The sequence below is a fragment of the Acinonyx jubatus genome, chromosome D3 (assembly GCF_027475565.1).
Source record: "Acinonyx jubatus isolate Ajub_Pintada_27869175 chromosome D3, VMU_Ajub_asm_v1.0, whole genome shotgun sequence".
Taxonomy (NCBI): Eukaryota; Metazoa; Chordata; class Mammalia; order Carnivora; family Felidae; genus Acinonyx; species Acinonyx jubatus.
The window spans coordinates 79218800-79246367 of NC_069392.1; the positions used below are offsets into that span (position 1 = coordinate 79218800).

The 27568-nt window shown below is 45.0% G+C and overlaps 1 protein-coding gene across 1 annotated transcript; it reads left to right on the top strand.

Annotated features, from left to right (window-relative positions):
- The first annotated feature begins 3864 nt into the window (after nt 1–3864).
- SERPINB5 (serpin family B member 5) lies at nt 3865–27568 on the top strand. The gene is made up of 7 exons (XM_015083239.3): nt 3865–4073; nt 11614–11788; nt 15669–15806; nt 18600–18717; nt 21255–21397; nt 24041–24208; nt 27079–27568. Exons 2-7 carry the CDS (start codon nt 11621–11623, stop codon nt 27469–27471), a joined length of 1128 nt encoding a protein of 375 aa, XP_014938725.1. The 5' UTR covers nt 3865–4073; nt 11614–11620; the 3' UTR covers nt 27472–27568.

Sequence of the window (27568 nt, forward strand, 5' to 3'; positions counted from 1 at the left end):
AGAACACAAGCAGGGGAGAGGGACAGAGGGAGAGGGAGAGAGAAAGAATCCCAAGCAGGCTCCATGCTCAATGTGGAGCCCGATGGGGGGCTCAATCCCACGACCCTGGGATCATGACCTGAGCAGAAATCAAGAGTTGGTGGCTCACCTGACTGAGCCACCCAGGCACCCCTTACTGATAAATTATTTTATGCGCAGTGTTCAAGTCTTCTGAGTATATGCACAGATGTAATTTGTCAACATGAAATCAAGCAACCCTTAAGTGCATTACAGCAAGACCCAAAAGTCTCTAAATACGTGTATGTATCTATGTATTTCTTAACTTACTGTTACGTGACTTAATCTTGTGACCAGTACCCTTCAAAAACATATAGTTATTTTCCTTAAAGATGGACATTTAGCTGGTTTCTGTTTTTCTGTTAGAAATAATATTATTGTGGATATTTCTGTACACTAATCATTGCCTTTATCTGTAATTCTTTCTTTTTTTGTTTTGAGAGAGAGAGAGAGTGAAAGCAGGAGCAGGGAGGAGAAAGGGAGAGAGAGAGAGAGAGAGAGGAGAGAGAGAGAGAGAGAGAGAGAGAGAGAGAGAGAGAGAGAACCGTAAGCAGGCACCATACTCAGTGCCGAGCTCAACTTGGAGCTCAATCCCATGACCCTGGGATCATGACCTGAGCTGAAATCAAGAGTTGGACCCTCAACTGACTGAGCCTCAGGCGCCCCTGTAATTATTTCCTGAGAAAATTTTCTAAAGGCTGTATTATTGGGCCAAAGGAGATGGACATTAAAAGTATTAAAAAGAGAACATCCTGAGCCCCGTGTAGGTAAAGGGAAGTTTTACTCTCTGACTTTACATCTAAAAGGAACATTAGGACAACAGGTCCAACCTTTGCCTCTTTTTTACACTGCAGGAGCCTGAGGTCCAGAGAAGCTAAGTTTCTCGCTGATGATTAATACTTACTGAGCCATGAGTGTGGCTCAGAATCGACTCTAAGATGAATTGAATTCTCTTTCCCACACTGTCACCTTCTTTTCCTCTACATCCATCAACCAAATGCAAATGATTTGATATTGAATTTTCTGCTTGGATATACCTTGACGCTCAGGATTAAGGATTATGTCACTTATACTATTTCCCTTCACTTTTTTCAGTGTTAGGTTTTTTGTTTTTTGTTTTTTTCCTGTAAGTTTGCATCTTAGTAGAAATTTCATGTGAGTGATTTTCCATTACAGGCCATCATTTAATATAAAATTCCTTCTAGACAGAATTTTAGGCTTCTCAAATGCCAGATATCGGTAAGTTGAGCCCGAAAGCCTGTTAAAGCTGTTGGACTCTTGAAATGGACATACTTTGGGTAAAGGATTATACATCTGGGGTTTTGAACACATGGTTTTGTATCTCAGTCAGAAGCTCTAAGGTAAAGTTGCCCTAACCATCCTGATTCAGTGTCTCCACATGTGAAAAGGAGGTGACAGTCCTCAGTGAGTAGCTGGGGGCCTTATTGTGCGATTCTGTGAGTAGTTGGAAACGAGCACGCTTCTCTGTATTCCTCTGCTGTACGCGAGAACTGTCGTGCCCATCGGTGGGAATCCTACCCACCAGCGGTGAAAAAGCACAACAAACACAACAAAACACTGATGATTTGGGAGCATACTCAAGAATTTGTGGCTGAAATTTGTCTTCTTGGAAGAGAAGAAAGAGGGAGAGACAGACAGACAGAGTAATTTTAAGCATGCTATAACAAAGCTCCTTTGAGAAGCTCCTGGGAGTGGCGGGGTGTGGTAAGCCAGCCCTCAGCCAGAATGCTGAGTCATCAAGTTAATAATGTTCACAGGGTTTCAGCCTATAGGTAAGAAAAGGCACACCAACCTACCAGTCTCCTAGGTTATTAAATATTTGGGCCGATGATTGCTTTCGTTGAACTAGAGAAAATTATGTTTGATAAAATTGTATGATGACTGAATGGATAATTCACTCTTTAAGCTGTGTTTTTTCTCCCCCCCCCTGCAAATATGTACCCTTCAATGGACAGCAAATAACATGGTTTTTGTGGCAAATGAAAGAGAAAGGGAAGAAAATTGTCGATTATTTAGGGGAATTAAAAAGCAAATGGTGCTTCTTACAAACCGGTGTATCATTTTCCACTAAATATCTTCAATGGAGTATTTATTTCCGACAGAATTATGGTCGGGCTTCCTCGGGCATTGCTAAATTCCTGTCACTGGAAGCATTTCCTTAATAAAAAAAATTTTTTTAATGTTTATTTATTTTTGAGAGACAGAGAGACAGAGCATGAATGAGGGAGGGGCAGAGAGGGAGACGAGGACACAGAAACCGAAGCAGGCTCCAGGCTCCGAGCTGTCAGCACAGAGCCCGATGTGGGGCTCGAGCCGTGTGATCATGACCTGAGCCCAAGTCGAAGGCTTAACCAACTGAGCCACCCAGGTGCCCCTCACTGGAAGCATTTCTGTTCAGGTTTGACAAGCACTGAGCAAGAGTATTACAGAGGGATTTCAAACACCAGAGGGGGGAATGGACAAAGCTCTCTGATTCAAGTGCACGTCTCTTAAAATCTTTGGGTCACAGTGGCAAGCAGGTAGCAGCTGCTCAATAAGTTATTGTAGAGACTAGGGTGTGAATATTCTGCACCAGGCTTTTGGCCATTATGATTATCCCCTGAGCCCGTGCCTGAGGAATAGACAAAGTGGTAAAATAATATCCACCGTAGTTAGGAGGCACACGCATATGCCGACACTTCATGTGTTTTCTGTCTTCATGAATATGTGTGTCTCATTTCACAGATGAGGACACTGAGGCTAGAGAGGTTAGGCACTTGGACTAGGATATCTCAAGCATCGAATGGTACAGTAGGTTTCTAAACGTATGACTCTGCCCCGAAACCCACATCTCCCCACTCCAGCTGGGGATGTAAGTTTTGAGAGGCAGCCTGCCCACCTCACCCTCTTAGGACCTTCTTGCCTCCACTTGCTCCTGAGATTCTCCTTTCAGAGTTCAACTCATTTGGTTTATGACTTTGATCCTGGTTAATAATAACCAGGCGTCGGGGGAAGGGAAGCGATCAGTCAATCTTAGTTTGGCAAAATGAGGCGCTCTCATTCATTTAGACCAGCATTTGTCGACTGCATGCACGCTGTCTCTCAAGCCCATACTGAGCTGGTGTTACAAAAATGAATGGGGCTTGGTCTTTCATCTGTAGGATTCTCCGTCTTTATCGTTACCATCTTGTGGTCAGATAGAAAAGACTGTACAATATATAGATGGTAATGGGAGCAGAGCAGAAAAATGAATGGCTTAGTTTCAGGGACTTTCCTGAGAACAGATTTGGTAGGAAGCGTGTAGGTCCCACCGAATGAAGGAGCCACAGGATGGCAGGAACTCTGGAACCTGCAAAGAGCAGGCTCCACAGAGAGCAAAGCTGTGTATCTTAATCATCGGGAACTTCATCAAGCGCTTTCTCCTATCAGTTTGGGATTACATATTTTGCTGAGCATACTTCATTTAATTTCTAGGCCCTCTTCCTTTGTGATCGCCATCCTGTTTAGTAGGGAGTACTCTTTCGCACCTAGCAGAAAGAGCTGCCCCAGTTTACGTGGAAAGGTGGGGGTTAGGGAGCCTTTCGGGCACCACCCTATTTGAGAAGTCTGAATCATTATGACCGTCACATATTCCTTCTATTTCGTATCATATTTCACCTTCCGGTCCCACGTGGCCTATCAGGGTTGCCCTGATGAATGTATGTACATATTTAGCCCAAGGCAGGATCCACCGAAGCCCTTCCTGCCCGAGCATGTCGGAGGCCTTTGGAGGCTGTGCAGACAACAGCAACTTCAACCTGAATCATTTTTTTTTTCCAGTCATGGACCGGCTGCCAAGAGGCATGAGTAAGAGCCGGGAGCGCAGGCTGGGAGTGGTCACAGAGGGAGTGGTGCCTGCTCAGGGGAGCCAGCCCTGCCTCTGCCCCACAGAGGGTTGCTCCTACATCAAGGTCCTTGGGAGGCTCTCGTGTTCCTTTTCCCTTGCTGTGCGTTTTCCAGGATAACTGTGACTCCAGGTGAGCAAAGCGCGGTAGCAGGGCGATTTTTCAGGGAGATTCTTGAAACACAATAATTATTTGAGCTGTTTCAAGATGGTGGAGTCGGTCGCCATGATGGTTACTGTCAAGGATAGGCTGTGGGCTGTAGTGTTGCCACATGGGCGGCACTTTGAGCTCTGGGTCCTTTGGGAACCAGGAATGCCAGGTAGGGAGCAAAATCACATCCAACTGTGAAGACGTAACCTGGCTAGGGGGTTCGGGTGGTGGTGGGGGGCAGGCAGCGCAACAGTGATTCCCGGAGGAGAAAGTATTCCTGAGGACATCTTCAGCCGTGCCTGGGAATTCAGAATGGATTTTGTGACACTAATTTCAGAAAGGGCCAGGTGTTGAAAACCGGAGAGACTGCAAAGGCGTTTGAGAGTCTGGCCCACCTTCCTGGTTGGGTGAGAGTTCAGTTTTGGAACCACTCTTCTTTTTGACAATTTAAAGCAACCAGTCACTGTTCACTTTACTAGCAACCACATTCTTCCGGGCGCAGACTATTCTCCCTCCCTGTTTATGGGTTTCAGGACAGTTGAAACAATTTACATATTTCAAATATATGTTCTTTTTTTTTTTAACATTTCTTTATTTTTGAGAGGGAGAGAGAGAGCGAGCATGTGCGTGTGAGAGCAGGGGAGGGGCAGAGAGAGGGAGGGACAGAGAGAATCCTAAGTAGGCTCCATGGAGCCTGACACGGGGCTCAAACCCACGACCATGAGATCGTGACCTGAGCCGAAATCAAGAGTCAGGTGTTTCACTGACTGAGCCACCCAGGCGCCCCTTCAGTGTGTGTTCTTTCAAATGGGCTGGTTCATGGTTTCTTCCTGATAGACACTATGGTTTTTGTGGTTTATTTAAGTGTATCATACTAAAGATCAATTTAACAAGCCAGGCTGTTCAGCTGGCTTGTAATCAGATTATACACGGATTTGCGGAGCTGAGGGGTTTAGCCAGACTACAGCTCGGCCCTTTGCTTGTGGATGAGGAGTGGAGGCTCACAGAGGCGAAGCACTGTCCGCAGTCACACGACTTCTAAGTGGGGAGATGAAGGAGATTGCAGGCCTTCAAACTCATAGCTTGTAGACTTTTCCACGACTCCACAGGTACCCTTAACTTTTTCACCCCAACGTCACCAAAGAGGTTTTGAATAGAATCAGGTGTGTCCCAAATCTCAGTCCTCACCAGTCTGTGCAAGTTGGATGGGTTCCTTGACGGGTGGAGAGATGGCAGCCGGCCTGAAGAAAGGCATTCGCCAGATGACTCAGCCGGTTTATTTCTTCGCTTCCTAATGCTTTCAATTCTGTCCCTTCGATCCCTCTGCTTGACTTTGAAACTATGCAGTCAGAGCAATTTTGGTCTTTCTGGTGTGGCAAGCCTGACTCTAGTGTTAAGCAGCAGTGGGAGGGCTCAGGGGTCAAGATCAGGCTTCCAAACAGAGTATCTGAGCACAGCAGACGCCCTGCCACCGGCAATCAAGCCATTGGCCTTATTACTAATAGCTGCGTTATCCTTTCCTGCTAACGAAGCACTTTTCACACGCATCTACTCATTTCATGACTTTGTTTAATCCTCATGATAACTCTTTCACGCTGCAGAAGCTGCAAGAACTCCTATTTTCTTAATCCGGCTCTGACTTTTTCTTCTCGGGAGTGCAGACAGCAGAGACTGGGGTTTTAGGCATTCTCCACTGTAGTTACTATTATTAGAGACAAGGTTTCTCGACACATTGCCTAGGGACTGGCTATACCGAATACTTAGAGGTTTTTTATTCACCACATTTTTCTTCATCTGTAAACTGAGGCTAAATGATTTCCACAATAACCTGACACAGTGAAAAGTTAGTTGGTAAGGAATGAAAAAGCTTATGTACATAGCTGTGTGTGTGTGTGTGTGTGTGTGTGTGTGTGTGTGTGCACATGCATTTGTGCATAGAAGAATGGGTCTGTTGGTAGAGTGAACTTATCTGGTTCAAATACGGCATGTTTGAGAGGGAAAGGGGCACTCTTGCTAATGTTAGGACAACACAGATAAACCAGGACTGTCCCAGGCAAAACGGGACATATGGTCGACCTGTCCATAAGGTCTTTATCTCAGCCAGGTGGTCTACAGATGAAAAGTTTGAGGACCATTGGCTTAGATGCATTAAAAACTTTAGGAATCTTGGGGTGCCTGGGTGGCTCAGTCGGCTATTAAGTGTCTGACTTGGGCTCAGGTTGTGATCTCACGGGTTGTGGGTTCAAACCCCATGTTGGTCTCTGTGCCGACAGCTCCGATCCCCAGAGCCTGCTTCAGATTCTGTCTCCATCGTCTTTGCCCCTCCCCCGCTCATGCTCTGTCTCTCTGTCTCTCTCAAAAATGAATAAACATTAACAAAAATTTAAAAAAAGAACCTTTAGGAATCTTTATGCAGGGGCCAGTGACCAGCTCTAGGTCTAGAGAACTGAGCTCAGTGACCCAGCTTACATCCTAGTACATGTGCCTGCTCTCATTTGGGAGTCACCTGCACTCTCTGAATTGGGTCTGTTCTCTCTGGCACACACTTTTGCATGACTATCTCCTACTTATCCTTTAGGACCCATCTTTGGTGGGACTTACTTGGATGGAACTGATTCGGAGGAGACCTCACTGAGATGTTTCTTTTTAAAAAAAAATTTTTTTTTAACGTTTATTTATTTTTGAGACAGAGGGAGACAGAGCATGAACAAGGGAGGGTCAGAGAGAGGGAGACACAGAATCTGAAGCAGGCTCCAGGCTCTGAGCTGTCAGCACAGAGACCAACGCGGGGCTCGAACTCACGGACCGCGAGATCGTGACCTGAGCCGAAGTCGGCCGCTTAACCGACGGAGCCATCCAGGCGCCCCTCACTGAGATTTTTCAATGAGTGAACTGCCTCTCCCGAAGTACTTGTGCCCCCGTCCAAACACTAATCGCACTATCACACGTGTGAGGCCACACGACAGCTCCTCAGAGGCAGGAACCAAGTGTGTGTTCCCCTGTGGTTCCTTAATGTCTAGCTCAGTGCCTGACACAAATTAGGTGCTCAGGCCATACTTATTAAATGAGAGCAATATCAAATTAATAGCTTGCGATGTAAATAGCAGAGAGAGAACAAGAACTTCTTCAAAAATGGGAAACAAAGTTTTGTGTTGATTTAACAAAATACGCAAAGTCTCTCGGTATCTCTAAAGGGGTAATTCAGGATGTGTAGAATTTTTGGAGCTCCGAAGACACGCGAGAGAACACATACCAGCCAAGACACGATTATGATGAGGTGTGGTCGGGAGTACCCGGCTGGCAGCTGGTGGAAATGAAAGTCTGGTTTTGCCACTTTCACCTCCCTGTGTGGGTGGCCTGGGACAATCACTTCATCTCTGCCCACTTCACTTTCCTCACTGGGACTTGAACAGGAGGAGCCGGACTAGATCCGTTCCAAGATCTGGCTGCACTTTCAAGGTTTACGATTTTAGGACATAACGTAAACAGCAGGCGACTTCGCAATACGTTCTTACAAGTGTTTGTTTGTTGCGTCTGTACTTGTGACTTACGTTTCCATCTCCCTTTTCTCTGGCTGAAATAAAAGTGCCTTTGAAACATTTAAGTGACTAAAACATGTAGCGTTTCCTACGTTGGAGCTGTAATGAAAATTCTCTCTTTTTGTTATAATTGTCAGAGGGTTTTCATGAAAAGGATAGAAGTTTTCTCTGTGACCAAGTGAAAAGTAAAACAAAAAAAAACCTGCGGTGATTTTTCGCACTCTGAACACAGGTCATTAGGCATGTACAATTATGATGGAGGACTTGCTAACCTCTACTCTTGGACCCATAATTTGTATAGCATTAGCTGCACAAAATGGCCCGTGTAGGACCGGATGCATTTTCCTGGGCTTGTATTGCTACGTTGCTGGGATTTGTTTGCATGCTTTGTCTTGCAGCACCTTGAGGTGGCGATGGGCTGTGGCCAAAGTCATCCCTTGGAACCACCTCAGACCAGACCGGCTTTAAGTGTTTTTAGGTGTGCTGGTATTAATCACCAAGCAGGTGATGAGGTCTGCCATGCGATATCTGGTGGGTTACTTGGTTGGTGATTGCTTGCCTCTACACAGATTTCCGTGTGCACCCATTTTCTGCTTCCTTTGTCAGGCATCCAACAATATTGTTATCTCTAGGACCTCAGATATTAAGGCCGTATGACTTTCCCTGACTCGTGGGAGAATTTTCTGAGAAAGGAGCCAGTCAGCACACAGATAAGAAGGCACACCTGTTTGGACGCCTACACTGAGGACTTTCATGCAAAGGAACAGACTCTTGAAAGGGAGGGTCTGCCCCTGTCGGGAAAGCATCAGCTGATAGACGTGTACTGATTTACATTTTCCATCAGGGACTGGAAATCCAAGCCTTGAATTGCAACACAGTGTTAACTGGATTGTGTAATCAGCTGTCCTAAAAACCACCATTATCTTGTATCGCATGGAACCATTTAGACTAAATTTACCCTCAGATGCTTTAAAGGATGAATGAAGAGTGCTTCGCTTGAACAATGTGGTAAAATGAACATTTCCTTACCCTTTGATCCGCTTCTAGGTGTTTGCAGTCAAAATTCCCTGAGTGGATTACTCCGAGGCCTTGAATACACAGAGGAAATCAAACTTTAAAAGTAAAGTTTGTATCGATTATGCAAAATTATTCTAATTTCTCTTCTTGAAGGGTAGGAAGTACATGCTGGGAAGGACTACTGATGTTTGTTCAAGCAGAGTTGGTATGTTTTCATCTTATTATTGATGTGATCAGGCCTCAAGTTGTAAAAGCTTCGAGAAGTTTGCAGTGGCTTGGGTTTTAGGCCTCTCTCTTTGGTGAAGAAATAGCTCATTTAGGCATCTTTATTTGATGGAGAAATGACTCATGTTGAATTTTAGTTGTTGATGAACTCAGCCCCATCCGTGTTAAATTTGCTGTTGGAGAAAGCCAGACTTCAAGTCCTGAAAGTCTGTTACAGGGATCCCCCAAACCTTTTGTGAAGTTTCTTTTAATTTCTTCGTGGTGGACGTACTGGTCAAAACACCCTGTGTGCTTCCATTTCTGTCTCATGGCCTTCCGTACCCTTGATGTTGGGCGGCTTTGCCTGGGAGTGCACAGTCATCCCGAGCAGATCCCGCCCCAGAGAGAGGAGAAGGTCTCGGGCCCCAAAGAAATGTAAGATTTAAGGTTACCTTGTGGTAGGTTTTCAGAACAATGACCTAAGTTCACTTAGCTGTTCTTATTGGGGGCATAAAACAAAGGAGGAAGAAGTCATTGGAGATGACCAGCGAGCATGAATGGGTCAACAAAACATTCTTTTTGGTAATGGATTTGCTTTTATAGACTCTGAGATACATTATAACCTTCTCGAATCCATCTTGCACACAAGCCACACGTCCCATAAAAGGCGGATTCCTATCCTGGGCTCGGGCAGGGGCTGAAGAGTCTATGCAGCCCAGTTCTGTTCAAGAAAGTGTTATGCCCTGACTCCTTCAGTTAGGTGCCTTCAGGCTTGGTCAGTAATGACTGGATTGAACAGAAAGGTCGACCTTTTCTTAGAATAACAGTTCTCAAACTTTTCAATTCCAAGATGTCTTTGAACTCTTAAAAATTACCAAGGATCCCAAAGAGTTGTTTTTCTTTTCTTTTCCTTTCTTTCTTTCTTTCTTTCTTTCTTTCTTTCTTTCTTTCTTTTTTTTTGATGTCAATTATATCTATTGGTATTGACCAAATCAGAAATTAAAACTGGAGAAATTTTAAAATATTTACTCATTTATTGAAGATACCAATCACGTGACCCTTACATATTAACACAAATAACCTATTTCTGTGAAAAAACCACTGTTTTCTAAAGGAAAAGAGGTGCAGAAAGAAAAGTAACACTGTCTCTTCATTTCCTCGAATCTCTTTAATATTTGGTTTAATAGAAGACACATCACGCAGGCTCTGGAAACTCTGCTGCATATTTGTGACAGATTGACAATGGAAAGACAAACAATGTCTAGAAACTTTTATGATGTGAAAAAAATCTCCGTGCCCCTCGAGGGGCTCGACCTCGACTCCGAGATCAAGAGTTGCATTCCCCACCGACGGAGCCAGCCAGGTGCCCCTGAAAGTGGTTTTGACCTCATGGACCCACCGAAAGGGTCTCAGGGACTTAGAGAACCTACATGAGAATAAGAGTCCTCAGACAGGACTAGGTGCCCGCTTGCTGTTGTCTCCAATTCCCCGGGCCCCGTATTTTTAGCTGAACCCACCTTTTTTCTCTTTTCATTAACTCCTATATGATTTGTCACACCGCTCGCACGGCATGGGCAGCCGCACATTCCCCTTACTTGTCTACGTATCTGCCCCCAGAGATGGCAGGCTCAGAAGAGGAGGGACTCAGTTGAACCTTCTAATACTTTGTGTAGTGTCTTCCACACTGTAGGTGTGTACTAACAACAAAAACATTAACAGCTGTATTTATTAACTACTGCTGTGTTCTAGGTGGCCTACTAAGGCATGACTGACTGTATGAGTCTCCTTGAGTTGTTATGACAAAGTACCACCAATTGCGTGGCTTAAACCAATAGAAATTTATTCTCCCACCGTCTGGAGGGGCCTGAAATCAAGGTACCTGCAGGGCCCTGCTCTCTCTGCAAGCCATAGGGGACAGTCTGTTCCATGTTTTTCTCTTAGGCTCTGGTGTTGCCAGTGATCTTTGGTGTTCCTTGGCTTGTAGAAGCGCCAGTTCACTCTCTACCTCTGTTGTCATGTGGCCTTCCCCATGGGTGCGTTCACACCATCTTCCCTTTGTGCACGTCTGTCTCAGTGTCTTTTCTCCTGTTTTTACAAGGACCTTGGTCATATTGGATTAGGGCCACCCTCACGACCTCAACATATCCTTTAGGGAGACACTATTCAACCCGTAACACTTACTAAATATTAAATTGAACCATACAAAACTGCTCTGATTTTTTGATTTATTTTTGAGAGAGGGAGAGAGAGAGCCAGTGGATGAGGGGAGGAGAGAGAGGGGGACAGAGGATCTAAAGTAGGCTCGGTGCTGGCCGCAGAGATCCCAACGCGGGGCTCGAACTCACAAACTGTGAGATCGTGACCTGAGCCAAAGTTGGAGGCTCAACCGACTGAACCACACGGGTGCCCTTAAGACCAACTGATTTTGATCAGTGCCATCAACTGTTCCGTCCACCTGCTGAGGAAGAGGTGTGCAGGCTCCTGAGGATGGCCTTTGTGGCCGAGTAGGCCTGAATCTGGAGATTCTGGGCAGAGCTGGACACACAGAGGATCCCATATGCTGGACTGTTCAGACCTTAGGACATTTTGCCAGAAGTTTCTTCACCATTGGCTTTTCAGATTGCATTTACTGAAAGTTCCTTCCTCTCTTCTACCCAAGACCGTTACTTTGTTTGAATAGAATCCCGTTGCATTGGCAGAATGCCGTTGAGAACACCTCAGAGACGCTTTAGAAATAACCTCATCCTTGTCCTTTGCTGCAGGCCCACAATGGACGCTCTACAACTGGCAAATTCGGCTTTTGCAGTTGACCTGTTCAAACAACTGTGTGAAAAGGAGCCAGCGGGCAATGTCCTCTTCTCTCCGATCTGTCTCTCCACCTCTCTGTCACTTGCTCAAGTAGGCACCAAAGGTGACACAGCAAATGAGATTGGACAGGTAAGCTCCATACCTTGTTTCTGCTTTCGGTGGGAACAGACTTACCAGAACACAGAGGCGGTGCCTCGGGAAAATGAATGGGGGCTCTTGGAGAAAATTCCTCAGGATTGAGAAGTATGCCATTTCTCGCATCGTCTTAATCTATCTTTAAGTGTGTCGTTAATCTGTCCTGCGACCCACATTTACAAGTACCATGTTGTGATGGACAACCTGGGGACCTGCTTGCTAGGCAATCACAATATTTACACTAACGAGTAGCCTTTGGGGAGTCTATCTGATACTTTGTGAAAATCAATCAAGATGGTGTTTGTTAAATGTGCCACTGCAGATACCCCGTCCAGTGCGTGTTTATTTATGGCATCATGCTTTACTTTAAGATGCAGGCTCAACTTCATTCTACGCTGTGATATATTCTACCCTATAATATGTCCATATTAGATAAATCGATCTGTGCTTATGTTGGTATAGAAATAACTTAAAATTTTTTCTGCCTTCAAGTAACAGGGATAAAGAAGCAGATGCGTTGTGCTTACTTCCGTTCCAGAATACTCCCTGGGGCTTAAGTATCCTATTTAAGAAGAATGCAATGAACTGATGTCGACCCTGCCCCACATATGCATATAGTTATATGTATATGTGTGTGTATTTTACTTTTTTGTTGTTGTTTGAGTTTCTTTTTGGCTATGGCTGACCATCTAGCTTTGTAAAATTCTTAGACCTCCAAATGGAGTGATCTTCTCTATCTTGCTACGTTTCATATTTGCTCACTTACCTTTATTTTAGGTTATCATTCTTTTCAACTGTGATATAATTGACATACAACATATTCGTTCTAGATGTACCATATAATGATTTGATATCTGCACATATTGGAAATGATCGCCATGATAAGTCTAGTTGACATCTCTCACTCTACATTGTTACAAATTCTTTTTTCTTGTAGGAGAACTTTTGAGATCTAGTCCCTCAGCAACTTTCAAGTATATAATACAATGTTATTAACTACAGTCCTCATGCTGTACATTACATTCCCATGAATTATTTCTTTTATGCCTGGAAGTTTTGTCCCCTTTTGGGTCATAGGTGGATGTGCTCCTAATTCCATTCCGTTATCTTCTTAGGTTGATGGTTTTATGTTCAGTAGAATCTTCTTTTCCATCAACTCACAAGCATTTCAAAAATAGGGACCTCTTCTTATATCCACAAATCCCTACAAAGTAAGACCCACAAGTATTATTTTGGTCAGGATGAACAATTCACACTTGAAATTGAGTGAGGCTTGGAAAAGAAACTTCAGTTGTGGAGAAAAGCTGTCTCTCTCTTCTCCGTCCTTGGTTCCTCACCCCCCACCCCTCCATTCCTACCCCCTTTTACCTTCCTTGTCTCCCACTAGAGAAGGGATGGTAAAGAGACCTTCCTGGTGGTGGGTCTGTTCTCAGTAATAATAATAAAGCTCTTTTCAGTACCTACAATGGTTCCCCCAGTAATGGTGACCTGGGTTCTTTAATTTTTTGGTCTTTTTACCTGTCATTAGGCAGGAGAGCTACGTACTGCCTTGGATCAGACATCTAACCCTGCAGTACTGAGGCTTTGTGAGTCACAGGCACAATGTGCCCATTTAGTGACATTACCTAGGGTGTGGTGTCAGGGCAGTTATTATGACTTAAGAGTCAGGAAAGAATCACCTTATGCAGACATCGTTTTGGGGCACCATGAAACACAAGAGCTGCTGGGCTATCGGTTGGAATGAAAGAAAAGTTAGGAACAAAATAGAAGGGGACTTCTTCCAGAAGATAGCATCGTGGTTTTAAGTAGCTTAGAATATAACTGTAAGAATAACTACTAACTGACTAGGGAAACAAAGGCAAGAGACACGTAGCTTAAATTAAATTTCCTTACAGCTTGCAGCCCACTGACACCTGAAACCTCCAGAGTGTGACCTTCCTCAGGGACTCATGGCTGCCTCAATGTTTATATGTCATTAAAAACTAAAAGTAACTTTATCTTAATGGCACCTAAGCCCCACAAGGTCCTGAAAGCCTTGCTTCAAAATCCTCAGAAACTTACTTTATCTCTATTCTCCTTCCCACCACAAACTTAAAAGTATACAATCAGTCCTTCACAACCCCAGTGCAGCTCTTTCTGCCCACAGGTCCTGTCCCTGTGCTATATTAAAATTACCTTTTTGCACCAAAAATGTCTCAAGAATTCTTAGCCGTTTGCTCATGAACCCCACTTCCTAATTTCATCATTAAGGTTTCTTTTCTTTTCTTTTAAAATTATTTTTATTTATTTATTTATTTATTTATTTATTTATTTATTTATTAAAAATTTTTTTTTAATGTTTATTCATTTTTGAGAGACAGAGAGAGACAGAGCATGAGCGGGGAAGGGGCAGAGAGAGAGGGAGACACAGAATCCCAAGCAGGCTCCAGGCTCTGAGCTGCCAGCACAGAGCCCAACGTGGGGCTCGAACTCATGAACTGTGAGATCATGGCCTGAGCCAAAGTCGGGCGCTCAACCGATTGAGCCACCCAGGCACCCCTTTTAAATTAATTTTAAATGTTTATGTATTTTGAGAGACAGAGTACAAGTGGGGAGGGAGAGAGAGACAGGGAGACAGTGAATCCGCAGTAGGCTCCAGGTTCCGAGCTGTCACCACAGAGCCGGACGTGGGCCTTGAACTCACGAACCATGGATCGTGACCTGAGCCGAAGTCAGAAGGTTAACCGACTGAGCCACCCAGGCGCCCCTCATCGTTAAGGTTTCGATATGATGTTTTAGATGGTTTCCATATAATGTCTGCAATGATCATAGCAACGCTGAAAAATAGGTATTCTCAGTCCATTTTACAGAGGGGAAAGGGAAGCTCTGAAGGGCTGGGCAAGATTACGTTTCTGGCGGGTACAGGCTGGGATTCCAAGGCAAGGGTGTCTGACTGTAGCCCACCCAGGGCAGCCACCACTTGTGCTGACTCTACCACCAGTGATGCAGCAGCTCACGGTTAGAGCGACTTGTTGGAGCAACTGATGGGGTCACATAGACCTTGCTAGAGACCCTCTATCCCCGAATCTGACATCTGCCTAGTGATGGTCTCTCTTGGTGTTAATCTCTCTTTGCTTGCGTCTAAACTAGATAGAAGGGGGCGCGTGGGTGGCTCGGTTGCTTGAGTGTCTGACTCTTGATTTCGGCTCAGGTCACCATCTTGCCGTTTGCGGGTTCAAACCCCATGTAGGACTCTGCACTGACAGCGCTGAATCCCTGCTTGGGATCCTCTCTCCCCCTCTCTCTCTGCCCCTCCGCAACTTGTGCGCACATGCGCATGCGCGCGCTCTCTCTCTCTCTCTCTCTCTCTCTCTCTCAAAAATAAATAAATAAATAAATACATAAATGTCAAAAAAGTAATAATAAATTGGATAGAAGTTATACCCCAGCTTCACTCTTTCCCATGTTTAGAAAGGCCTTGGTCTGAACCTCAGAGGCATCATTTTGAACAAAGGGCAAAATGCCCCCGATAGTTGAGTAAAGAGAAGAGTATCATTATGGCAGTATTTCTCAGCTGGGGACGGTTCCTCTCCCTCTCTTCCCAGGGACATCTGGCAAGGCCCGCAGACATGTTTGGTGTCACAAATGGAGGGAGGACTCCTACTGGCAGTTAGTCTGCTGCTAAGCACCCTCCAGTTCCCAGGACTGCACCCCCCACACCCCCAAGAATTATCCAGCCCCAGATGTCAATGACACTCAGGTTGAGAAGCCTTGCTTTATGAGGACAGTTGAGCAGGAAGATACTGCTCCCCCGAGGCGGCTGACCATGGTCCTGTATCCACCGCAGTGGGAAGAGACAAAGCTTGGGGGATGACGGATTGTTTTCTCTTCACAGGTCCTTCATTTTGGAAACATCAAAGATGTACCCTTTGGATTTCAAACAGTGACATCGGATGTAAACAAACTTAGTTCCTTTTACTCCCTGAAACTGATCAAACGACTCTACGTAGACAAATCTCTGAATCCTTCTACAGTAAGTGGGTTAAAGCAATTCGCACGCTTCGACTCTTTACCAGGAGTGGCATTTTCACGCGGTTACACCTACCACTTTGTTTTCAGCGAAATCCACTTCTAAGATGCTCATTTATGATTTGAAGCTTATTAAAATAAATCAGTCCTGGTGGGGAGTGTGGGGTCTCTTGATCAGATGGGGGGGGGCGCCAAGTGTGGTGTGGTCCAATCTGATGGGGGCTGGCAGGAGGGTAGGGGGGTCCGGGGGGTGGGGACGGCCCTGAGGCAGAACAAAGAAGATAGAAGTTTATTGATACACCGCCAGGAGGGGCAGACAGGACAGCCAGGGAGAGACTGTCTGCCCTGAGAAAGTAGTGGGGGGCTTAGTTAGGGGGGGAGGTGAGGGGGTAAGGGAATGTATAGAATTCTCCTTTTTTAAGATCTGTGACCATTGGGTCAGCTAGGGTTCTCCTTAAACAGCAGGGCAAATGACCTGGATGAACATTTTGAGTTCTCTAAAGTTCTCCGCCTCATCTGTTTCTGCATACAATATTCTCTTGATGTTTCCCAAATCAATGAGAAAAATAACAACTGTATGAATTAATAGTTTTCATCCGTCACAAATTGGTTTTGTTTGCTTTACTCGGCTGGTCGCGTGGGTATCTGTACAAGGTAGCTCCAGGTATTTAATTTTAGCTGTTTCTTGAAGGAATCATCTAAAGTATACTGTAGTATCCTTAGATTTGATCCCAGAGTATATCACAATATTTCTCAAGTCTGTGTTTGAAACACGTAGCCAGCATTCTAGACTACCACATAGACGTTCTTTCTCTACTTTAACAATAAAGAATTGATTCAGTTTGCGGTTGCCTGTTCAAAACTGCAAGCTCTCCAAATCTAAAAGGTAGACTGTCGGTTAAATAGCTTACCATAGTTTTACTAACTGCTACTGTAGCTGTCTTTCTGGTTGAGATCTTTTGAGGACATCCATCACTAGATTATTGTTGTGACTTTATTCTTAAAAAAAATTTTTTTAATGTTTATTCATTTTTTTGAGAGGGAGAGAGAGAGACAGAGCACGAGTCAGGGAGGGGCAGAGAGAGAGGGAGACACAGAATCTGAAGCAGGCTCCAGGCTCTGAGCTGAGCTGTCAGCCCAGAGCCTGACTCGGGGCTCAAACTCGCGAACCATGAGATCACGAGCTGAGCCAAAGTCGATGCTTGACCCACTGAGCCACCCAGGCGCCCCATGTTGTAACTTTATTCTTATTGCTTGAAGACATATATACACAGCCTTCTTTTCTGCTAACAATCACCCAGAGAATTAAAAAAAAAAAAAATACTGAGATGTGAGCTGGGGTCCGAGCATGGAAAGTTTTTTGAAAGCTCCCCACGTGGTCCTTACGAAGATGCTGAATACATTTTGCGCCAGCAGTGAGGACAGTGGAGGTGTCTTTATCTTGGTGAGGCTCTGATGTTTTGGGGTGGCCCCAGTTCTCTCAGTCAAGGGCAACACGCAGTCCCAAGGTTGGGTTGTAGTTCACAGATGCAAAGTGGCTGAGGCTGTCGCTGCTCTGAAGAAATTCAAGGGGCCCCCTGTGCTTAGGACGTTTAATCAGCTATGTGTCATTTGGTGGAACTTCTGTTCAACATTTTGAATTATTTCAACCAAACTTGAGTTTGGAGTTGAAAGAGATTTTTTTCAAAGCCGGTTTAAAGAAATTTTTGAAGTTTAAAGAAATTTTTTCCATCCTTCTGTTGGTTGTACATCACTTGCAAATGCACCAAGAATAGAACAAAGGAGCGCGTGGCCTGAGGGGGGCTGCCTGCCTCAGAACTACCTGGATGTTTGTGAAAAGTGCTAATTCCTGGCCTCAGATCACTCAATGGGGATGGGTCTTGGGGTTTGGCATTTTTAACAATAGAACCCCTGCCACGTTCACTACGGAGCCGTGTTTCAAACTTAAATGTGAGAAAAGTCCCCCGGGGAATCTTGTTAAAATGCACATTCTGGTTCAGTAGGTCTGGGGTGGGGCCTGAGAGCCTGCATTTCTTTCTTTTTTTTTTTTTTAATTTTTTTTTACCGTTTATTTATTTTTGAGAGAGAGACAGAGCGGGGGAGAGGGGCAGAGAGAGAGGGAGACACAGAATCTGAAGCAGCCTCCAGGCTCTGATCTGTCAGCACAGAGTCCCATGCGGGGTTCAAACCCTGGAACCTTGAGATCATGACCTGAACCAAAGTCAGATGTTTAATCAACTAAGCTACCCAGGTGCCCCAAGATTTTGCATTTCTATTAAGATCCCAGGTGATGCTGTGGCTCTTGGTCCTTGAGCTCCACTTTTAGTAGCAAGAAATCTCTAGAGTTGGTATGAATTTCAGTAAGAGTTTTCTGCTCACAGAGTTCTCTTTTCTGTACATTTCTTCTGTTCTAAGATATCTATCTATATCTATATCTATATCTATATCTATATCTATATCTATATAATATACCCTTTAATGTTTCTAAGTTGGAATTCATATTATAACTCTTGTGTAGCGTAATGTTTCTTTCTTTCCTCCAAAGCTGCTACTACACTGAGAGAGGCATTTAATAATAGCTATTGTCTTAGAATTGAAGAAATGAAACACTTTATACGAAGGGCATTTCATTGATTTCCACACGAAGCCTCCATTTATAGTATTTACAGATGCTGAAAGGGTATTCACCCACCTGGACATTTTACAAACCCCAATTTAGTTGGAATTGTGGAAGGGCACGATGGTTTGACTGCAGAGTTCAGGTATTTTGTGATTTTATGAGCTGGACGTTTTTCAGGAGTTCATCAGCTCTACAAAGAGACCCTACGCGAAGGAAATGGAAACCGTTGACTTCAAAGATAAATTGGAAGAGACGAAAAGTCAGATCAACCAGTCCATCAAGGACCTCACCGACGGCAAGTATCTTTTACTTACTTGGACACCGCCTTCTCTTGACTCTTTCTGCTAAGCAGAGGACTGAACATCTGGAGGCTTCCTTGGATGCTTTCAGTAGACAGGCTAAATTCTTGCCCTTGAAATGCCAGACATGTCAACCACGTGACTCCTGGGCGTGTCGACACCCTTGTCATCTAAGGCTTGGCAGGAATTCCTGGTTCTTCAGTTCTGGTCCACTTTGCTGTGCTGCCCAGGGAGCTGCTGGCTGGTCCTCCTGGAGCCCCAGCCCTGCCTCCAACAGAGGGTGGCTTTGGGCCACTCACTGGCCAGCTTCTCGATGCGGAGACGAAGGGCTTGGGCTTTAACTTAATCCCTGCGGCCACCTTCGGCTCAAAAATTCTGCAAATTTTTTGAAGGAAAAAAGGACAAAAGCTCCTAGGCAATCAAACACACGTCCAGAAAAAACAAAACAAAGCGAACTGAGGAGGAAACTTGTCCTCAGACCCACCACTCCCAGTGCTGGTCTGCCCTCTGCTAGCCTCAGGGTCTCTTCCGCAGTATCTGCCTGGTCCTGCCCCTGGCTCAGTGCTCTCCTCCTGCACCGACCCTCCCCGCCCCACCCCACCTCCATGGTGAGTTGTCCTCCCCAGATAGGAATTGGAGCTGGGATGAGTCTGAGTGCCGGTCAGTGTCCATGTGTACCTTCCCGGGGACATGTTTGTGTTGTACAGAGTGGACTTGTTGGGACACAGCACTTAAATGTGAAGGACTGACTGTGCAGATGAACCTTTCAGGTCCCACCTGCAGTCCCGGGAAGGTCACGCTTCTCGGCAAGGGAGACACGCTTCCTGTAGGAATGGCCAGAGGGGTCCTGTCATGCCGCTGACTCAGGAATGACAGGTTCCACGCTGTAACTGCAGAGTGAGGCCATGGAGAGAACGTGGTCTCAGAGTCATGGAAGACCCAAGTTCAAATCCAGACACTGCCACTTTGCACTGAGTTACTTGGATAGAGAACCTCAGTTTACTGAACTGTAAAATGGGGCATATGTTACTTGGTTAATTTTTACACGGTTGTTGTGAGAATCAGGTTAGACAATATAGGTTAAAGAATAATATAAGATAGCGAAGGTAATATATGGTAGCCATAGCTATGCATGGACACACGTGCATATTCATACATATATATGTCCTTGAAATGACCTTTTCATTGCCTTCATATGTAAAGAAAAAACAGGTATAAGTAACACCAGGCTGCGCACAATTTAAAAATGTATAAGCAAAAGCAGCTCCGTTTAAATCGCTGTGTAATTGTTTTGCTTCTAGAATTGCCATATAATTGTATTTTGCTCTCCAAGGGCCTTTAAAAGACCTTCACAAATTTAAGGTTTTTATGGGAGAAGGTAGCTTAGTGAAAAGTCCTCTGAGTTTAGAATCAGAAATTCGAGGTTTCAGTTGAAATGACCACCTGCTGGCTCCCCTTCTTCTCTGGTCTTTAAGTTCCTTCTTTGACATGATTACGGATTCAGCACATCGTGTGATGTTGGCGGGACTGAAAATGCGGGGCTCCTTATTAAAAAAGGTATTACGCATTTTAAGGTGGTGACAGGGGAGCGTGAAGCCAGTACAAGGCCCTGCACACACACCGCCACAGGTCCACGAAGCGGGTCCTGAGTGGAGAGACGTGGCAATCCGAGGGATTAGGTCAGTGAGAATCCCTTGCTAAACATGTCAGTACTATTCAAATGTGAGGACTTTGCTCTATCAAGGCATTATCACCACTGAACTGTTGTGGCTGTTGGGAGCTTGATCTCTGCGGTAATTACAGTGCTGACCTTGACACAAACAGGTGTCTGCAGCAATGTAATCTTTGGGTGGGGGAGGGGAGGGTGGCAAGCTGTTTGGCCAAGAGCGCAGCTTGGTTCTGTGCGGATCTGCTTTCCAGCCGCGGGCACGAGGAAGGCTGCTTGGCTTTTCCGAGTCCCAGGTTCCTCAAGTATAAAATGCGGCGGACGATCCTGGCCTTACAGGATCATTGTGAGGGAATACGCATGAAAAGGCTAAAATTACACTCGTGCATTTTCATCCCAGAGCACAGGCTTTGCAGTCCAAAAGACTCATTAGAATCCTGAATCCCTCCTTGCTCATGTGTCATCTTGGCAAGTGACTTAACAGCAAGTCTCAGCGTCCTCATCTGTAAAATGGGGAGAAATACACGATATCGTGCATAGGAAATCGCTAGCACACTGCCCCACACAAGGCATTCAAAAGGGGTAGCTCGTGTTTTTCTTCTTCCTGTTCTTCCTGTTCTTCTCCCTCCCTTTCCCTCTGCTTTCTGCCTGCCCCACCCCTGCCGCCAGATTTCTTCGGTAAGTCTTCTCGCAACAGGGTCAAAGGAGAGAAAGGAACCCTTGTGAGGCATTCCGGGCCATCGATCGAACCTTGCGTGGGTGGCTCCAGCCGTGACAAATACCCAGGGAGCAGATGTGGTGTGGATCCCAGGTGTGGTGTTGAAGAATAACCCTGTGCAATCTGTGGTTTCCTACAATTGTTTGCAGGCCGCTTTGAGAACATTTTGTCTGACAGCAGTGTCAGTGACCAGACCCAAATCCTTGTGGTTAATGCTGCCTACTTCGTTGGAAAGTGGATGAAGAAATTTCCTGAATCCGAAACCAGAGAATGCCCTTTCAGAATCAACAAGGTACGTAAGGCCGCGTGTCAAAGGCTCCCAAGTACAGATCTGAAAAATTATGGAAAATTGAGGCATAGGAGGTAGTGTGCCTTTCCTGAGACCAATGGTTGGGAGGGGAGGGGTGGGCAAAGAACCATAATCCCCTCTTGTCATAGTCAGTGAGCACGCCCCCATTGCACCCAGAGGTGTAGTTTTTATATTTAAGAAAGCGTTCATGGGCGGAAGGGAGGGGGAGTGCGGGGGACTCCTTTACTGTCATTAAATCATAAAGCTGGGAGGTGTCAGATCCTGGAGACTCAGACTCTAGAAGAGAGTCACTCAAGATTTGAAATGTCACTGATTTTTCAGCGTGGCCTCTAACCAAGCAGGAAAACACTGCTCCAGGCTGCGTGGGGATACGCCCTCCTTTTGAATGCGGACTTTTCCTTTGTTTCCGTTGCATTACTTTTGTCAGCCTCTGAACTTTTTCACAGGTCTTACTAAATAAACCTTTTCTCCTGTCCCATGGTGTCTTCTTTAAGGGTAGACTAAATTGAGGAAGTTATATTATGAAAGGTGTAAATAGTGCCTGTTCGGACAAGGTGAACACACACACACGTTTTTTGGAAGAGTCTGTATTTAGTCCTGTGTTCAGAAGATATGTCTCTCGATTTATATTCTAGAAAACGGAATTATTGTATCCATCTTCGGTGCTGATAAATGAAATAGACGACTGTATTTGGTGGCCACAACTATATGCAAATTCAGATGACTAGCCGTCTAACGTGATGGAGAGTTTTAGACAAATCTAGAGCGTCTTTAAGAGAAATAAATGGAAGCATTAGCAGTAAATTTCAAAAGTAGTGTGCTTTTCTATCCTAATTCTATTTCTGGTTGTACCTAGAATGGAAGTCTTTAATTATTTATTGACCAGATATTTAGTGAGCAACTACTACGTGATGGGATATATCAAGATAATAAGACATAGTTTCTGCTTTGACTGTAGTCTAGTTAGGGTGAGGGGTGTGTGTGTGTGGGAAACAGTCACATAAACAAACATTTCTAACCATGTGACAAGTATTGAAATAGAGGTATTACAAAAAGTAAAATTAGTACAGTCTAGCTCTGCTGAGAGGTGTTGGGGGAAATTCAGTTTACTGTTTGAAGATCCCAGATAGAAGTTTTACTGAAATATTATCTCCCAGGCCTTAGATATGAAGTTTAAAATCTCCCCTAAAAGAGATCCAGCTAACAGGCAAATATCCTGAGGGAGGTATAGATCGAAATAATAAGCTACAGTAATTTACTGTCAGACTCTTACTCTTTAGTATGAACTAATTTTCCTTCAGAAAATCAGTCATGTCAGTAGCAGAGGCACAGTCAGATATCAATGGGGACAGAGAGAAGGAAGGGCCTGGGATGCTGCCCAGAGAGAAAAGCCTGGGCACCAAGACCCTTTTGGAGGAGTGTGGAATGCATTGGAACTAGAAGCGACTTAAGAGATAATTTGGTTACTTAATATTCTCATTTAAGAAATTATGAAATATTTTAAACATGTAGAGTATTCTAGAAAATAATAAAACAAACTCCGATGTACTCAACAGTCAGCTTTGTCAATCTTTATATTTTGCTGTATTTATTTTAGATCTTTAAATTTTTTTTTAACGTTTATTTATTATTGAGAGACACGGAGACCCAGAGCGTGAGCAGGGGTGGGACAGAGAAAGAGGGAGGCACAGAATCCAAAGCAGGCTCCAGGCTCCGAGCTGTCAGCACAGAGCCCCACGTGGGGCTCAAACTCATAAACTGCGAGATCGTGACCTGAGCCGAAGTCGAAGTTGGACGCTTAACCGACTGAGCCACCCAGGCGCCTCTATTTCAGATCTTTTAAAGAAAAAAAAAAATAGAGCAACAATAGCACTTCCCCTGGGTAGCCCCTCCTTCCCTGTCTCAAGGTTCCTCCCCAGAGGCAACGACCATTCTGAAATGTCCAGTTCCCTCCTGCTACTGACAAGGAAACTGAGGTCCAAGAAGTGAAGTGATTCCCTTAAGATCACACCATCTGTTTATGTCACATTTGAGACTGAAACCCCAGGTTCTTATCTCAAATCCAGACTTCTTCACAGCTCAGATCAGAGTAGGCGGCCGTACAGGGAGAGGGGGATTAAAAACAAAGGAGGACAGAGGACCAAACAAATGTGATTTGTGTCTTGCTGTGTGCTGAGTGTTCCCTCATATGTATTCGACTAGCAAACGCTGCCTAAGTAGCTATGTGGTTTGCCCTCGAATTTATTTCCACTCCACCAGGAATAAAGAGCTGGCAATTATGAGCATCTATAAAGACTAAGTCAAAGTCTGCCTCTGTTTTCAGTCTTACTCTCTTATTTTCAATGTTTTGTATAAGCAAGTGCCGTATTACGTATAGTTCCCGAAATATATTGGAATGATAAGGCATGTGAATGGCTTTTCAAAGGAAGTCATTGCTCGTCCGGGGACAGTCGGTGATGGTCTGGGTCCAGTACAGTTGGGATCCCAGCGGAGGGATGATTACACCACAATGGTCTGAAACTATAACAAGAACAAACGTGCGTGTGTGCGTGTGCGTGCGGGTGTGTGTATTTATGCTTGTGTGAACTGAAAAGCAAGTGATCCGAATTTCTTCTCCTCTTACAGACAGACACCAAACCAGTGCAGATGATGAATATGGACGCCACGTTCTGTATGGGCAACATTGATGGTATTAATTGTAAGATCATAGAGCTTCCCTTTCAAAACAAACACCTCAGCCTGCTTATTCTGCTCCCCAAGGATGTGGAGGATGAGTCCACGGGCCTGGAGAAGGTGAGGAGGGAGAGGGGTGTTCAACACAAAGGTGCCACCTGCTGTGACAAGGAGCCGTGTGGAGGGCGCTGTGCGTGGCTGTGACGCTGCCCTGCCTTACACATCACTTGCTCAGTCGTCTCCAAGGGTTTCGTGGTCCTTTCTGGGCCTTTGTCTTTAATATGAAAACGGCCAGCATGTATTTGGCACTCGTGACCAGCCAGGAGCTGTGAGGTCCCCATGTACGCCTTCTCCTCGACTTCTTGGGACAGGCCTATCTATTTATTAGAAGCTGTCACGGTGCTCTTGTTGACTGAGGGACCTGAGGCACAGCAGGGGAGGTGACAAGTCTGTGGTCACCTAACTCATCGGTGGCACGTAGAATCAGAATTGGAGCCCGGAAAGTTGGAATCTGTGTTCTTAATCTAGCCCCGAGTGCCTATTATTAGCATCTTGCGTTAGTGTGGTACATCTGTTACAACCGATGAACCAGTTGTCCACACATTATTCATAAAGTCTGCAGCCTGCTTTAGGGTTCACTTTGTGTTGTACCTTCTATGGGTCTGGAAAAGCTCTTTTAATGCGTACACACAGAGGAGATTTTATTATGCTTCATCCTTTATGGAGGTTATTAGAGGCACGAGGTGTAGATAACAGTAGAGGTTCATCTCCTTGTGAAGGATGCTCTTGCTCCCCCTCTGCTCTGGCAGCCCCATCCAGCCACCCAGGGCCACCTGCTCCCCCCTCGGCCCCGTGTTCCCAGCTCCCTAGCTCCCCTCCACCGGGGCCTCGGCCCTTGGCCAGGGAGAAGGACAGGCTCGTTGAGGACCCCAGAGGTGACCTGCTTCATTTCCAGTCATGCCTCGGTTACTCCCTGGCTTTCCAGGGAGTGGTCTCAGTCCATGTCCGTCCTACCTGCTGCTTTAATGGTCATTACGCTTTATCCATCACTGGCCTTCGTTACTCTTTTTCCTTAATGTTTGTTTGTTTGTTTGTTTGTTTATTTATTTATCTAGAGCTCGAGCAGGGGAGGGGCAGAGAGAGAGGGAGAGAGAGAATCCCAAGCCCTGATGTGGGGCTGAAACCCATGATCAAACCGTGAGATCGTGACCTGAGCCAAAACCAAGAGTCGGACGCTTAATGGACTGAGCCACCCAGGCGTCCCTGGCCTTCATTATTCTTTTATTCACATTCACTGCGCCTTTTCTTTTTCACTCCACTCCATGCCCTATCTCCTCTTCTCTCGCTGTTGTTATTCAGCTGTTTTGCACTTTGCCACTTGCGTGAAAGACCCTCCTACCATTTTTTTTTTTCTGATTAAAGTACAGAATGGGAGATACTGAACTTTTGAGCCTCAGAGAAATTCCAGAACACGCTTTGTGTTCTTCTCCAGGGGCCACCATAATAAGTACCACAAACTGAGTAGCTTAAACAAGAATGTATTCTCTCACAGTCCCAGAGGCTAGAAATCTGAGCTCAGGTGTTGGTTCCTGCTGAGGGTTGTGAAGGAGACTCTGTCCTATGCCTCCCCCCTTAGCTTCTGGAGATTGGCCGCCAATCTTTGGTGTTCCTTGGCTTATACATGTGTCACTTCAATCTCTGCCTCTGTCTTCACGTGGCTTCCCCCCTGTATGCGTGTGTATCTGTGTCCAAAATTTTCCTTTTTATAAGGACACTGGTCATATTAAGTTAGGGCCCATCCTAATGACTTCATCTTAAGTAATGACACCTACAAGCATTCTGTTTCCCCATAAGGTCACCTTCTAAGGCACCGTGGGTTAAGACTTCAATATAAAAATTTAGTTTTTTGTGGGGAGGGGGCACAATTTGACCCATAACACATATATAATGGAGGAGGGGAAAAAACTTTTTTTTCCCCTCCTTCTCACTAGTCTTTTTGAATTATGCATGGATATTCTTCCCTCTCTTCATTCTCAGATAATAAATGGGCAAGAGAATATACCTTTTGGCTGAAAAATTCTAGTTACTTCTGGCAATCTTTTGGTTCTAATAATGTGCCATAAGTAAAAACAGTAGTCATTGAAAACCAGATTATCATAGATGAACAAGAGAATCCAACGGTGCCTTCCCCCACTAAACACAAAACAAACAGACTTGTGACCAGTCTGTGACCTTGCCATGTTGCTGATTTTTAGGAGTTTCATGTGAATAACTTCAGTGCAAGATTGTCCCATGATAGTACGGTCAAGGCACTATCATTCTCAGCTGTATTCTTGTTTCTTCTCCAGCCAGTGAGGGGTTGGGAGGCCAAGGAGCAGTTTCAGATTTGTTCAGTGAAGAATTTTGTGACTCCGCCATTCCATGTGTCATGGCATAGCTCTCATTTTTAAAATAACCAACTGAAACGGATGCATTCACCACCCCCGGTCTTCGAGAATGACCATAGACAGCGTAACAAAGAGTAACTCATTTTACAAAGAGTAACTTTAGATTTGATTTGAGTTACTTTTGATGCCAGGCCAATACCCGAATATTCTGGATTTCCGAGAGGAGAAATTAAAACCAGCATTCAAGCAACAGTATGGATAAAAGCCCTCCTAGTTTTATGTCTATTTTACTCTTATTTATGCAACATCATCGGCCACACATCCATTTCTACTCTATAACTTGAAAGAAATAGCCTGAGACATTTCGGGGCAAGGGGACTGTGGTCGGAGCATGGCGGGGAGGAGAGCAGTGCTGGCTGGCTGGGTGCATCTTTGATACGGGAAACCAGTCCCACACCCAGACTGCAGGGTTGATTCCATTTTCGGTGGTCCGAGGGCACTGCTTCAGCACTGGACTCACGATGGCACTTTCTGTTGCCAGTCAAGCAGGATCTTTCACATCTGGGAATAAAAAAATAATTTCCTTTCCTTTTGGTCCTTCAGATTGAACAACAACTCAACTCAGAGACGCTCTTGCAGTGGACCAATCCCAGCACCATGGCCAATGCCAAAGTCAAACTCTCCATTCCAAAATTTAAGGTGGAAAAGATTGTTGATCCCAAAGCTAGTCTGGAAAATCTAGGGCTGAAAAATATCTTTAATGAGAATACATCCGATTTCTCTGGAATGTCAGAGACCAAGGGAGTGGCCCTCTCCAATGTTGTTCACAGAGTGTGCTTAGAAATAACTGAAGATGGTGGGGATTCCATGGAGGTGCCAGGGTCACGAATCCTGCAACACAAGGATGAATTCAATGCCGACCACCCATTTATTTACATCGTCAGGCACAACAAAACGCGAAACATCATTTTCTTTGGCAAGTTCTGTTCCCCTTAAGTGGCAAAAGCCCAGGTTAAGTCTCACCTGACTTTTCTGTAAACTCTGCATCCAAAGAAACACTTTCTAAATACAATAAATTGTTAATATTGCTGGA

Excerpts from the sequence above, each read along its gene's own strand:
- SERPINB5 (XM_015083239.3), top strand. The coding sequence starts at position 11,621 with ATGGACGCTCTACAACTGGCAAATTCGGCTTTTGCAGTTGACCTGTTC. Across the intron at positions 11,789-15,668 it reads CAGCAAATGAGATTGGACAG|GTCCTTCATTTTGGAAACAT; the intron begins GTAAGCTCCATA and ends TTCTCTTCACAG. Across the intron at positions 15,807-18,599 it reads AATCTCTGAATCCTTCTACA|GAGTTCATCAGCTCTACAAA; the intron begins GTAAGTGGGTTA and ends GACGTTTTTCAG.